This window comes from Somniosus microcephalus, unplaced genomic scaffold (assembly GCF_052327205.1).
Source record: "Somniosus microcephalus isolate GS21.2 unplaced genomic scaffold, FLI_Smic_1.0 unresolved_chr2, whole genome shotgun sequence".
NCBI lineage: Eukaryota > Metazoa > Chordata > Chondrichthyes > Squaliformes > Somniosidae > Somniosus > Somniosus microcephalus.
This window is the reverse complement of record NW_028225180.1, coordinates 82,178,041-82,192,885: the sequence shown is the minus strand read 5'-3', so window position 1 is coordinate 82,192,885 and position 14,845 is coordinate 82,178,041. Positions and strand designations below refer to the sequence as shown.

General features: G+C 54.6%; 2 protein-coding genes across 4 annotated transcripts in view; one reads left to right on the top strand and one right to left on the bottom strand.

Annotated features, from left to right (window-relative positions):
- Nucleotides 1-3,093, bottom strand: part of LOC147092918 (serine racemase-like) — a 79,947-nt gene extending 76,854 nt beyond the window's left edge. For both annotated transcript variants that reach the window (XM_085976229.1, XM_085976228.1), the window contains exons 1-2: nt 2,933-3,093; nt 347-523 (exon numbers count right to left, since the gene is read on the bottom strand). In XM_085976229.1, coding sequence (XP_085832355.1) covers nt 347-511 — 165 coding nt within the window. In that variant the 5' untranslated portion in view covers nt 512-523; nt 2,933-3,093. The remainder of the gene's footprint in view (nt 1-346; nt 524-2,932) is intronic.
- Nucleotides 3,094-3,124: 31 nt separating this feature from the next.
- On the top strand, nt 3,125-13,863 carry znrd2 (zinc ribbon domain containing 2). Of its 2 annotated transcripts, none has more exons than XM_085976227.1 (4): nt 3,125-3,226; nt 4,504-4,655; nt 10,499-10,583; nt 11,677-13,863. In XM_085976227.1, the coding sequence occupies exons 1-4, from the start codon at nt 3,211-3,213 to the stop codon at nt 12,036-12,038; spliced, it is 615 nt and encodes a 204-aa protein (XP_085832353.1). In that variant the 5' UTR covers nt 3,125-3,210; the 3' UTR covers nt 12,039-13,863. The 2 variants fall into 2 exon arrangements, with proteins under 2 accessions (XP_085832353.1, XP_085832352.1); XM_085976226.1 differs by having other exon boundaries at nt 4,438-4,655.
- The last annotated feature ends 982 nt before the right edge of the window (nt 13,864-14,845 follow it).

The window sequence follows — 14,845 nt, the reverse complement described above, 5'->3', positions numbered from 1 at the left end:
AGGGGTTTGGTCCATTGGGATTGTGTACAATGGGAGTGAATGGGAAGGGATTTGGTCCATTGGGATTGTGTACAATGGGAGTGAATGGGAAGGGGTTGGGTCCATTGGGATTGTGTACAGTGGGAGTGAATAGGAAGGGGTTGGGTCCATTGGGATTGTGTACAGTGGGAGTGAATGGGAGGGGTTGGGTCCATTGGGATTGAATACCTCCTTTGTGTCTGGGGCCCAGATCTAAATCCATTTCTTAAGCCCTGTCTAGTTTCCGACTCGGTAACAAGTGTCCGGCCCAGCCCTGTCCTAGCAGCTGGGACAGAGGTGACCGATTAATGTTCCAGACGCGTTCTACCTTAAAGGATCCCGTTTTCTGGAAGAGCTCGCACTTGAGGAAGAGCTTCCGTTCAGCGCGCTGGTCCAGGGTGGAGTTGGTGAGGACCGGGGTCAGGTGGACGAGGCCACTGATGACGTGAGCCTTCTGGACGCTGGCCAGCGAGATGCAGTACGGAGAGAGCATGGCGTCGACAACCTGCAAAAAGACAGCAGTTGGGAACAATCTGTATTTGCCGGGGAGAAGATGGGCTGCACCAACATACGAAAACGACGGGCAGTAAAAGACCCGCACTCCTGATGGCTGGAACGCCGTAACTAGACACCTCCTACCCTACCACCCCCCATCATAGCTATGACATCTCCTGGGAAAGACAAGATAGAGAAAAAAACCCAGGGCCAATAATGGGGAAAAAAGGACTCGGGGAAAATTCCTCTGCGACCCCCTCAGATGATCCAAACCAGCTGAGATCACACGGACCAAGTCTTATCTGTGCGTTCAACAACAACTAGTACTTATACAGCGCCTATAACATAATAAAACGTCCCAAGGTGTTTCACGGGAGCGATTATCAAACAAAATTTGACACCGAGCCACATAAGGAGAAATTGGGGCAGATGAGGAGGTAGGATTTAAGGAGCATCTTAAAGGAGGGGAGAGAGAGGCGGAGAGGTTTAGGGAGGGAATTCCAGAGCTCGGGGCCCAGGCAGCTGAAGGCACGGCCGCCAATGGTGGAGCGATTAAAATCAGGGATGCTCAAGAGGCCAGAACGGGAGGAGCGCAGAGATCTGGGGGGGTTGTGGGCTGGAGGAGGTTACAGAGATAGGGAGGGGGGCAAGGAGGCCGTGGAGGGATTTAAAAACAAAGATGACAATTTTAAAATCGAGGCGCTGCTTAACAGGGAGCCAATGTAGGTCAGCAAGCACAGGGGGTGATGGGTGAACGGGACTGGGTGCAAGTTAGGACACGGGGCAGCAGAGTTTTGGATGAGCTCAAGTTTATGTCGGGTAGAACGTGGGAGGCCGGCCGGCCGGCCAGGAAAGCGTTGGAATAGTGAAGTCTAGATGTAACATAGGCACAGAGGAGGGTTTCAGCAGCGGATGAGCTGAGGCAGGAGTGGAGATGTGGTAGAGAGAGAGAGAGAGAAGTTTGGGGGCGGTGGAATACCGAAACAGAATGGAACAAATCAAAGTATAAAACATGACCAGACACGTATAATTGTTTATAACTTTGTCCAGGGGCAATGTCTTAAAGAGAGAGCAGAGGGATTAGTTTGGGATTGACACAGAGCACAGTAATGAGAATGCATTTCTCCAGCGCCTTGCACCACCTCAGGACGTCCCAAAGCGCTTTACAGCCAATGAAGTACTTTTTTGAAGTGTGGTCACTGTTGTAATGTAGGAAACGTGGCAGCCAATTTGTGCACAGCAAGCTCCCACAAATAGCAATATGATAATGACCAGAGCATCTGTTTTTGTAATGTAGATTGAGGGATAAATATTGGCCCCAGGACACCGGGGAGAACTCCCCTGCTCTTCTTCGAAATAGTAGCCGTGCTGAGGGAGCGCCGCACTGTCGGAGGGGCGGTACTGAGGGAGCACCGCACTGTTTGAGGGGCGGTACTGAGGGAGCGCCACACTGTCGGAGGGGCGGTACTGAGGGAGCGCCGCACTGTCGGAGGGGCGGTACTGAGGGAGCGCCGCACTGTCGGAGGGGCGGTACTGAGGGAGCGCCGCACTGTCGCAGGGGCGGTACTGAGGGAGCGCCGCACTGTCGCAGGGGCGGTACTGAGGGAGCGCCGCACTGTCGGAGGGGCGGTACTGAGGGAGCGCCGCACTGTCGGAGGGGCGGTACTGAGGGAGCGCCGCACTGTCGGAGGGGCGGTACTGAGGGAGCGCCGCACTGTCGGAGGGGCGGTACTGAGGGAGCGCCGCACTGTCGGAGGGGCGGTACTGAGGGAGCGCCGCACTGTCGGAGGGGCGGTACTGAGGGAGCGCCGCACTGTCGGAGGGGCGGTACTGAGGGAGCGCCGCACTGTCGGAGGGGCGGTACTGAGGGAGCGCCGCACTGTCGGAGGGTCGGTACTGAGGGAGCGCCGCACTGTCGGAGGGGCGGTACTGAGGGAGCGCCGCACTGTCGGAGGGGCGGTACTGAGGGAGCGCCGCACTGTCGGAGGGGCGGTACTGAGGGAGCGCCGCACTGTCGGAGGGGCGGTACTGAGGGAGCGCCGCACTGTCGGAGGGGCGGTACTGAGGGAGCGCCGCACTGTCGGAGGGGTAGTACTGGATCTTTTACATCCACCTGAGAGGGCAGACAGGGCCTCAGTTTAACGTCTCATCCGAAAGACGGCACCTCCGACAGTGTGGCGCTCCCTCAGTACTGCACTGGGAATGTCAGCCTAGATTTTTGTGCTCAAGTCTCTGGAGTGAGGCTGAAACCCCACAACCTTCTGGCTCAGAGGCGGGAGAGAGAAAACTGAACCGGTACTGCCTGCCTTTGCCGAATAGCCGCCTCCTCTGATGGTGTTGGTGAGGCGGGGGTTGCTCCCTGAGTGCGGGCGGCCCCGGCAGCCGTGTACCTGGGTCACCGCACCGCACTCAAACTCACCGGAATCGCCTCAAACTGCCGAATCAGGCTTCTCCCGAGCCGCTAGGCCGCGGCGTCGCCCTGGAAACGGCGGGCGGGCGGGCGCGGGCCAATGGCGGCGGGCCGGCTCCTGGAGCCCCGCCCCCTCGGCGGACCCGACCACTCGCTCCTCCTCCTCCCGCGGGAGGGGTGACCGGGGGGGGCGGAGGGAGGAGGTGGTAGCGTCCGCTCCCGGCCCGCGTCACCTCCGGCAGCTGTGGGGAGAAGGCGTCACTTCCGGCAACAGGGAGAGTGGCAGCATGGCCCTGAACAGAGGTAATTGGGGGAGTGTGAAGGGGCAATAGACCCTTGGGGGAGAGGGAGGGTGAGGGTGGGAGAGGGAAATAGCCCCTGTGGGGGTGGGAGAGAGAGAAAGCCCCTGTGGGGGTGGGAGAGAGAGAAGAGAGAAGAGAGAAGAGTAATAGCCCCTGGGGGAGAGGGAGAGTGAGGGGGGTAGTAGCCCTTGGGGGAGAGGGAGAGTGAGGGGGGTAGTAGCCCCTGGGGGAGAGGGAGAGTGAGGGGGGTAGTAGCCCCTGGGGGAGGGGGGGGAGAGTGAGGGGGTAATAGCCCCTGGGGGAGGGGGGGGAGAGTGAGGGGGTAATAGCCCCTGGGGGAGAGTGAGGGGGTAATAGCCCCTGGGGGAGGAGAGTGAGGGGGTAATAGCCCCTGGGGGAGGAGAGTGAGGGGGTAATAGCACCTGGGGGAGGAGAGTGAGGGGGTAATAGCCTATGAGTGAGGGGGTAATAGCCCCTGGGGGGAGGGGGGGGAGAGTGAGGGGGTAATAGCCCCTGGGGGGAGGGGGGGGGAGAGTGAGGGGGTAATAGCCCCGAGGGGGGGGGGAGAGTGAGGGGGTAATAGCCCCTGGGGGGAGGGGGGGGGGGAGAGTGAGGGGGTAATAGCCCCTGGGGGGAGGGGGGGGGGGAGAGTGAGGGGGTAATAGCCCCTGGGGGGAGGGGGGGGGAGAGTGAGGGGGTAATAGCCCCTGGGGGGAGGGGGGGGAGAGTGAGGGGGTAATAGCCCCTGGGGGGAGGGGGGGGGAGAGTGAGGGGGTAATAGCCCCTGGGGGGAGAGTGAGGGGGTAATAGCCCCTGGGGGGAGGGGGGGGGAGAGAGTGAGGGGGTAATAGCCCCTGGGGGGAGGGGGGGGGAGAGTGAGGGGGTAATAGCCCCTGGGGGGAGGGGGGGGGAGAGTGAGGGGGTAATAGCCCCTGGGGGAAGAGTGAGGGGGTAATAACCCCTGGGGGAGGGGGGGGGAGAGTGAGGGGGTAATAACCCCTGGGGGAGGGGGGGGGAGAGTGAGGGGGTAATAGCCCCTGGGGGAGGGTGAGAGTGAGGGGGGTAATAGCCCCTGGGGGAGGGGAGAGTGAAGGGTTAATAGTGATACTCCCCAGTGGAGTGGGAGTGAAGGGAGCTTCTGCACAGTGTAATGATGGGTGTGTGCGATTTTCCCACTGTTAGTGGTAAGCTGTACCAATCGCCCTGTCACAGCACTGGAGGAGATGCCGAGTGCTGTGATTTCGACCTGTAATGAGGGTCTGGGCTCTTTCTGTGCAGGAGACGACGATTTTGCCTGGACGCCACCATCGGAGGCGGAGATGAAGGTGATTGAGGCCCGTCGCGAACGCCAGGATAAGATCAGCAAACTGATGGGGGATTACCTGCTGAAAGGCTATAGGATGCTGGCGGATTGCTGTGGGGAATGTGGAGTGAGTACCAGCACTACTGACCCTGGATGCACTGGTTGTGACTTTCCAAAATTCCATTGATTCTAGAACTGTTCCTGCGGATTGGAAGGTAGCAAATGTAACCCCACTATTTAAGAAAGGAGGGAGAGAGAAAACGGGGAACAGTTAGCCTGACATCAGTAGTAGGGAAAATGCTAGAATCTATTACTAAGGACGCGGTAACAGGGCACTTAGAAAATAATAATAATAGGATTGGGCAGAGTCAACACGGATTTATGAAAGGGAAATCGTGTTTGACGAATCTGTTTATTGATCTTGTAACTAGCAGAATAGATAAGGGGGAACCAGTGGATGTGGTGTATTTGGATTTTCAGAAGGCATTCGATAAGGTGCCACACAAGAGGTTATTAAACAAAATGAGGGCTCATGGGATTGGCGGTAATATACCAGCACGGATTGAGGATTGGTTAACGGACAGAAAACAGAGAGTAGGAATAAACGGGTCATTTTTGGGTTGGCAGGCTGTAACTAGTGGGGTACCGCAAGGATCAGTGCTTGGGCCTCAGCTATTCACAATCTACATCAATGATTTGGATGAGGGGACCAAATGTAATATATCCAAGTTTGCTGATGATACAAAGCTGGGTGGGAATGTAAGTTGTGAGGAGGATGCAAGGAGGCTTCAAGGGGATATAGACAGGCTAAGTGAGTGGGCAAGAACATGGCAAATGGGATATAATGTGGAGAAATGTGAAGTTATCCACTTTGGTAGGAAAAATAGAAAAGCAGAGTATTTTTTAAATGGTGAGGGATTGGGAAATGTTGGTGTTCAGAGGGACCTGGGTGTCCTTGTACACGAATCACTGAAAGTTAACATTGCAGGTACAGCAAGCAATTAGGAAAGCAAATGGTATGTTGGCCTTTATTACAAGAGGATTTGAGTATAAGAGTAAAGACGTCTTACTGCAATTATATAGGGCCCTGGTGAGACCACACCTGGAGTATTGTGTACAGTTTTGGTCTCCTTACCTAAGGAAGGATACACTTGCCATAGAGGGAGTGCAGCGAAGGTTCACCAGACTGGTTCCTGGGATGGGGGGATTGTCCTATGAGGAGAGATTGAGTAGACTAGGCCTATATTCTCTAGAGTTTAGAAGAATGAGAGGTGATCTCATTGAAACATACAAAATTTTTACAGGGCTTGACAGGGTAGATGCAGGGAGGATGTTTCCCCCTGGCTGGGGAGTCTAGAACCAGGGGTCACAGTCTCAGAATAAGGGGTCGGCCATTTAGGACTGAGATGAGGAGAAATGTCTTCACTCAGAGGGCGGTGAATCTTTGGAATTCTCTACCCCAGAGGGCTGTGGAGGCTCAGTCGTTGAGTATATTCAGGGCTGACAGCGATAGATTTTTGAATATTAAGGGAATCAAGGGATATGGGGATAGTGCAGGAAAGTGGAGTTGAGGTAGAGGATCAGCCATGATCTTATTAAATGGTGGAGCAGGCTCGAGGGGCCGAATGGCCGACTCCTGCTCCTATTTCTTATGTTCTGTACAGTTACACAGTGAGTGACCCTTACCCTGAATAAACAGTGACTCTGTACAGTTACAGTGAGTGACCCTTACCCTGAATAAACAGTGACTCTACAGTCACACAGTGAGTGACCCTTACCCTGAATAAACAGTGACTCTGTACAGTTAGTGAGTGACCCTTACCCTGAATAAACAGTGACTCTGTACAGTTACACAGTGAGTGACCCTTACCCTGCTGAATAGACAGTGACTTGGTACAGTTACAGTGAGTGATCCTTACCCTGAATAAACAGTGACTGTACAGTTACGCAGTGAGTGACCCTTACCCTGAATAAACAGTGACTCTGTACAGTTACACAGTGAGTGACCCTTACCCTGAATAAACAGTGACTCTGTACAGTTACACAGTGAGCGACCCTTACCCTGAATAAACAGTGACTCTGTACAGTTACACAGTGAGTGACCCTTACCCTGAATAAACAGTGACTCTGTACAGTTACACAGTGAGTGACCCTTACCCTGCTGAATAAACAGTGACTGTACAGTTACGCAGTGAGTGACCCTTACCCTGCTGAATAAACAGTGACTCTGTACAGTTAGTGAGTGACCCTTACCCTGAATAAACAGTGACTCTGTACAGTTACACAGTGAGTGACCCTTACCCTGAATAAACAGTGACTCTGTACAGTTACACAGTGAGTGACCCTTACCCTGAATAAACAGTGACTCTGTACAGTTACAGTGAGTGACCCTTACCCTGAATAAACAGTGACTCTGTACAGTTACACGGTGAGTGACCCTTACCCTGAATAAACAGTGACTCTGTACAGTTAGTGAGTGACCCTTACCCTGAATAAACAGTGACTCTGTACAGTTACAGTGAGTGACCCTTACTCTGAATAAACAGTGACTCTGTACAGTTAGTGAGTGACCCTTACCCTGAATAAACAGTGACTCTGTACAGTTACAGTGAGTGACCCTTACCCTGAATAAACAGTGACTCTGTACAGTTAGTGAGTGACCCTTACCCTGAATAAACAGTGACTCTGTACAGTTACACTGTGAGCGACCCTTACCCTGAATAAACAGTGACTCTGTACAGTTACAGTGAGTGACCCTTACCCTGAATAAACAGTGACTCTGTACAGTTACACAGTGAGTGACCCTTACCCTGAATAAACAGTGACTCTGTACAGTTACACAGTGAGCGACCCTTACCCTGAATAAACAGTGACTCTGTACAGTTACACAGTGAGTGACCCTTACCCTGAATAAACAGTGACTCTGTACAGTTACACAGTGAGTGACCCTTACCCTGAATAAACAGTGACTCTGTACAGTTACACAGTGAGCGACCCTTACCCTGAATAAACAGTGACACTGTACAGTTACACAGTGAGTGACCCTTACTCTGAATAAACAGTGACTCTGTACAGTTAGTGAGTGACCCTTACCCTGAATAAACAATGACTCTGTACAGTTACAGTGAGTGACCCTTACCCTGAATAAACAGTGACTCTGTACAGTTACAGTGAGTGACCCTTACCCTGAATAAACAGTGACTCTGTACAGTTACACGGTGAGTGACCCTTACCCTGAATAAACAGTGACTCTGTACAGTTACACAGTGAGTGACCCTTACCCTGAATAAACAGTGACTCTGTACAGTTAGTGAGTGACCCTTACCCTGAATAAACAGTGACTCTGTACAGTTAGTGAGTGACCCTTACCCTGAATAAACAGTGACTCTGTACAGTTACACAGTGAGTGACCCTTACCCTGAATAAACAGTAACTCTGTACAGTTACACGGTGAGTGACCCTTACCCTGAATAAACAGTGACTCTGTACAGTTACACAGTGAGCGACCCTTACCCTGAATAAACAGTGACTCTGTACAGTTACACAGTGAGTGACCCTTACCCTGAATAAACAGTGACTCTGTACAGTTACACAGTGAGCGACCCTTACCCTGAATAAACAGTGACTCTGTACAGTTACACAGTGAGTGACCCTTACCCTGAATAAACAGTGACTCTGTACAGTTACACAGTGAGCGACCCTTACCCTGAATAAACAGTGACTCTGTACAGTTACAGTGAGTGACCCTTACCCTGAATAAACAGTGACTCTGTACAGTTACACAGTGAGTGACCCTTACTCTGAATAAACAGTGACTCTGTACAGTTACAGTGAGTGACCCTTACCCTGAATAAACAGTGACTCTGTACAGTTACAGAGCGAGTGATCCTTACCCTGCTGAATAAACAGTGACTCTGTACAGTTACACAGTGAGTGACCCTTACCCTGCTGAATAAACAGTGACTCTGTACAGTTAGTGAGTGACCCTTACCCTGAATAAACAGTGACTCTGTACAGTTACACGGTGAGTGACCCTTACCCTGAATAAACAGTGACTCTGTACAGTTACACAGTGAGTGACCCTTACCCTGAATAAACAGTGACTCTGTACAGTTAGTGAGTGACCCTTACCCTGAATAAACAGTGACTCTGTACAGTTACACAGTGAGTGACCCTTACCCTGAATAAACAGTGACTCTGTACAGTTACACGGTGAGTGACCCTTACCCTGAATAAACAGTGACTCTGTACAGTTACACAGTGAGCGACCCTTACCCTGAATAAACAGTGACTCTGTACAGTTACACAGTGAGTGACCCTTACCCTGAATAAACAGTGACTCTGTACAGTTACACAGTGAGCGACCCTTACCCTGAATAAACAGTGACTCTGTACAGTTACACAGTGAGTGACCCTTACCCTGAATAAACAGTGACTCTGTACAGTTACACAGTGAGCGACCCTTACCCTGAATAAACAGTGACTCTGTACAGTTACAGTGAGTGACCCTTACCCTGAATAAACAGTGACTCTGTACAGTTACACAGTGAGTGACCCTTACTCTGAATAAACAGTGACTCTGTACAGTTACAGTGAGTGACCCTTACCCTGAATAAACAGTGACTCTGTACAGTTACAGAGCGAGTGATCCTTACCCTGCTGAATAAACAGTGACTCTGTACAGTTACACAGTGAGTGACCCTTACCCTGCTGAATAAACAGTGACTCTGTACAGTTAGTGAGTGACCCTTACCCTGAATAAACAGTGACTCTGTACAGTTACACAGTGAGTGACCCTTACCCTGCTGAATAGACAGTGACTTGGTACAGTTACAGTGAGTGATCCTTACCCTGCTGAATAAAGTGTGATATGATTGTCTCCTCTGCCTGTTATCTGTAAGGAGGCGATGAAATTCGTTTGGAGAAGTGTCAATCTAGACTGCTCTTCCCCCCCCCCGCCACCTCCTCCCGAGCCTGGCGACTGGGATGGGGTAGCACTCCATTCACCCTGGGCCCCGACACCCTTCACACAAATCGCACTCGGTCAAACTTCAGACAGAACGGATTGTTGAAGCAAAGCGAAGGGGTGGGGGGAGGTTTAGAACAGCTGGTAACACTAGACGCACATCTGTTTGCAAAGGTCAGCAGATGTGAGGATTGACGGTGGTGGGGGGGGGAGGAGGGACTGACCTTTGGGCCCCGGGCTGACCCTGCGCCGACAGCTGTGTCGGCCGAGGTATTGTCAACCCTGGAGCCTCGCGCAGTTGCCTGGAGCCAAGGAGTGGTCGCCGAGAGTCCTGGAATCGGGCACACCATCTGCCCCGGACTCTCCCTGGCCCAGCAAGGCAACCCCTTTGTTTCTCGTGTATCAGCCTGCGAGACCCCCCATTGTCCTCCCCGACCCTTTTATCTTTCATCTCTGTGCGAGCGAGACCACCCGGAGGGAGGGAATGGAAGCAGCGAGCAGCTCCTCCTGTGTGTTGGAATGCCGGGGCGGTGGCCTTTCCCAGCCCCACCCCCCCCCCCCCCCCCCCCCCCCCGGGTCGCCTGCCCGTTCTCCTCTCCGCGCGGCGCCAAATCGTGCGTGCCAAGCGCTGGGCGGCTTCAAATCCTCGGTCCGATCCAGTCCCACCCGCAAGAGCAGTTGGTGTTCCCTGTAATTTTTCTTCCGGTGCGCGGGCCCTTTAACTGGCCCACGCGGCCCGTTCAGTTTCTCCCACCTGGCGCGGTCATTTCGATCGTACGGCCGTCGAGCGGCCTGCGCGGGACCTCCAGGCTCCTATGCGGCCGCACAGCTTAACCGGGATGGTGGTTAGCACAACCGGGATGGTGGTTAGCACAACCAGATTTCTGATGGAGGAGCTCTGAGGTGGGTGGTGGGGTAGGTGATCTGAGTGTCCTGCTCTGGGGAGGATCAGCCACACTGTTGGACTGAATGACTGACCTCCTGTATATTGTTCTCCCTGATAGACAGTCCTGCTTCAGGACAAGAAACAGAAAATATACTGCGTCGCCTGTCAGGAGCTGGATTCTGATGTGGACAAGGATAATCCAGGTAGAGGACGCGATCCCTGCAGTGTCAGCGTGACCGTCGCGGCCGAACTGCGCTTTAAATCAGGCCCCCACCCACCCCCAGACCACCCCTGTTAGAAGAAGTGTCAGCTTCAGATGTCAGGAGGTTATGGGTTCGAGTCCCCACTCCAGAGACTCGAGCCCCATAATCCAGGCTGACACTCCGGGTGCCAGTACTGAGGGAGCGCCGCACTGTCGGAGGGGCGTTACTGAGGGAGTGCCACACTGTCGGAGGGGCATTACTGAGGGAGCGCCGCACTGTCGGAGGGGCAGCACTGAGGGAGCGCCGCACTGTCGGAGGGGCAGAACTGAGGGAGTGTCGGAGGGGCAGTACTGAGGGAGTGTCGGAGGGGCAGAACTGAGGGAGTGTCGGAGGGGCAGAACTGAGGGAGTGTCGGAGGGGCAGTACTGAGGGAGTGCCACACTGTCGGAGGGGCATTACTGAGGGAGCGCCGCACTGTCGGAGGGGCAGCACTGAGGGAGTGTCGGAGGGGCAGTACTGAGGGAGCGCCGCACTGTCGGAGGGGCAGTACTGAGGGAGCGCCGCACTGTCGGAGGGGCAGTACTGAGGGAGCGCCGCACTGTCGGAGGGGCAGCACTGAGGGAGCGCCGCACTGTCGGAGGGGCAGAACTGAGGGAGTGCTGCACTGTCGGAGGGGCAGTACCAAGGGAGCGCCGCACTGTCGGAGGGGCGGTACCGAGGGAGCACCGCACTGTCGGAGGGGAGGTACTGAGGGAGCGCCGCACTGTCAGAGGGGCAGTACTGAGTTCTCCTCGGTGCCCTGGGCCAATATTTATTCCTCGACCAACAGCACTAAAACAGATGATCTGGTCATTATCACAATGCTGTTTGTGGGAGCTTGCAGTGCGCAAATTGGCTGCTGCGTTTCCTACATTACAACAGTGACCACACTTCAAAAGTACTTCATTGGCTGTAAAGCGCTTTGGGACGTCCTGAGGTGGTGAAAGGCGCTGGAGAAATGGGAGTCTTTCTTTTATCTGACTGGATTTGCTCGTGTATATTCTAATATTAGTTTCTCGCTATCCCGACTTCATTTTTGTTTTTAATTTCACAGCTTTGAACCGACAAGCGGCCCTGTCTCAAGTGAGGGAGCGACAGCGTCTTTTCAACGGCCACGACCAGCAGCTGTGCTGCGGCACCCCCCAGGATCTCTCGGTCGACACCCGGTCCACGGTCCACGCCCGCTCGGACCGCCCTGAGCCGGCGGCGGCCGCCCCTCCCCCCCCTCGGGCCGAGGAGGCGGCGGCCCTGTCGCTGGTCGACGCCTGCGATCTGGCCGAGCGGGCGGTGCTCCAGAAGCTGGCGTGGGCCGGCGGCGAGCTGGAGCGGGCCTCCTCCGTGGAGTACAGCGCGCAGCTCTGCCTGCTGATCCGCAATTGCGCCGACTCCTTGCACAGCCTGCGGCAGCTGGCGTAGTTCAACGCCAAGGTGGGGGTGGCGGAAGTCCCCATCGCAGGGGCCCCCTCCACGCAAACCGCGCGCCCGCTCTACCACCCGCTGACCTCCCGCCATTTTTTTCTTTGGTCCTTTTGGAGAGCGGACGGTGCCGAGATTGCCAGTTGCGCCGTTCAGCGGCTCCCGAACCGAAACTGAGCGTTTCCAGCAAATTGCCGCCAGATTCGGGTTCGAGCTTCTATTCTCTAGGCCTCCGGTGACGGGTTGCCAACTCTGGTGGAGCATATTATTCCCGGAGGATCATCGCATAACCAACCAACTGCCCCACCCAGTCAAGCAGCTTTCCCCCACCCTCCGCACCCCCCCCAATCTCCAATATTTTTATCACTAATAAACAAAAGTGACCAGAAAAAACATACTTTTTTTTCATGGCATCTATGATGGTTTTTGCTGGCAACAGTGTCCTGGAGATTAAACTTCAATTCCTGGAGATCCCCGGGGAAATCCTGGTGGGCTGGTGACCCGGGTAATGTGGAGATGCGGCAGAAACTCATCTCCACGATTGAATTATTGCGGGAGGGGGGAGGAAGAAAAGAGGAATCAAAGGTCATTGAGGCACTAGCCTTTGACCTCTGGTCTTGAGTTCAGCTCCAGCCCAGACTCGACGCATGAAAATCTCTGCTGGCTCTGAGGAGCTTTGCCCTGTGTATCTAACCCCGTGCTGTCCCTGCCCTGGGAGTGTTTGATGGGACAGTGTAGAGGGAGCTTTACTCTGTATCTAACCCCGTGCTGTACCTGCCCTGGGAGTGTTTGATGGGACAGTGTAGAGGGAGCTTTACTCTGTATCTAACCCCGTGCTGTCCCTGCTCTGGGAGTGTTTGATGGGACAGTGTAGAGGGAGCTTTACTCTGTATCTAACCCGTGCTGTCCCTGCCCTGGGAGTGTTTGATGGGACAGTGTAGAGGGAGCTTTACTCTGTATCTAACCCCGTGCTGTCCCTGCCCTGGGAGTGTTTGATGGGACAGTGTAGAGGGAGCTTTACTCTGTATCTAACCCCGTGCTGTCCCTGCCCTGGGAGTGTTTGATGGGACAGTGTAGAGGGAGCTTTACTCTGTATCTAACCCATGCTGTACCTGCCCTGGGAGTGTTTGACGGGACAGTAGAGGGAGCTTTACTCTGTATCTAACCCCCTGCTGTCCCTGCCCTGGGAGTGTTTGATGGGACAGTGTAGAGGGAGCTTTACTCTGTATCTAACCCCGTGCTGTACCTGCCCTGGGAGTGTTTGATGGGACAGTGTAGAGGGAGCTTTACTCTGTATCTAACCCCGTGCTGTACCTGCCCTGGGAGTGTTTGATGGGACAGTGTAGAGGGAGCTTTACTCTGTATCTAACCCGTGCTGTACCTGCCCTGGGAGTGCTTGATGGGACAGTGTAGAGGGAGCTTTACTTTGTATTTAACCCCGTGCTGTCCCACAATTGATGACACATTTACCATCTGACCCATTCGAGGTGCTGAGGCATGTGTACAGTGAGTTGGAATACACTTTAAACTTGTTCACGTCAAACCGATAGCCAAGAGGGAACCCGGAGTCCATTCCTGGTAGTGTGAGCGTTCCCACCTGGAATCTGTAACCCCATTGGCCATGCACCGAACTATCACTTGGAGGAGACACTATCTGGAGACTAAGCCCTCCCCTTCCACACCAGACCACCGGCTCCAGTCCTGGGACTCAGTGCGGCCTCCACAGATGCTGCGCCCGTTGGCGGAGTTGCACCCAACCCCTGGATTAAAATGTGACCCTCGCCATTGTATATTTGTTTTGAGTTAATAAAACATTTGCATTTTCTCTTGCGGTGTGCTGGCTTTTCTGAGAACTTGGGGGACACCAGGGAGGGGCACGGCCGGGGAAAGCCCTCCCAGGGAGGGAGATGGACGGACGGACGGGGGGTGGTCACGGACCAGGGAGACCCCGAGGAGAGAGACACAGACTGGGGGAGGGGCACGGAGAGAGGAGGAACTTCTGAGGGAATGGTGAGGAGAGACACCGGGGAGGATCAGCTGCCGACCCTCGAGATAAAGGGTTTGGACAAAATCCAGTTGAGTCTTTTCGTGCCATATTCTCTCCTGCCCCCCCACCACCAAAAAAATTCCCTCCTTCATGTGTCTGAGGTCTGTAGATAGTTACAAATGGGTGAGTTATGAGGGAGCGCCGCACTGTCGGAGGGGCAGTACTGAGGGAGCGCTGCACTGTCGGAATGGCAGTACTGAGGGAGTGTCGGAATGGCAGTATTGAGGGAGTGCCGCACTGTCGGAGGGGCAGTACTGAGGGAGCGCCGCACTGTCGGAGGGGCAGTACTGAGGGAGCGCCGCACTGTCGGAGAGGCAGTACTGAGGGAGCGCCGCACTGTCGGAGGGGCAGTACTGAGGGAGTGTCGGAATGGCAGTATTGAGGGAGTGCCGCACTGTCGGAGGGGCAGTACTGAGGGAGCGCCGCACTGTCGGAGGGGCAGTACTGAGGGAGCGCCGCACTGTCGGAGGAGCAGTACTGAGGGAGCGCCGCACTGTCGGAGGGGCAGTACTGAGGGAGCGCCGCACTGTCGGAGGGTCAGTACTGAGGGAGCGCCGCACTGTCGGAGGGTCAGTACTGAGGGAGCGCCGCACTGTCGAAGGGGCAGTACTGAGGGAGCGCCGCACTGTCGGAGGGACAGTACTGAGGGAGCGCCACACTGTCGGAGGGACAGTACTGAGGGAGCACCGCACTGTCGAAGGGGCAGTACTGAGGGAGCGCCGCACTGTCGGAGGGACAGTACTGAGGGAGCGCCACACTG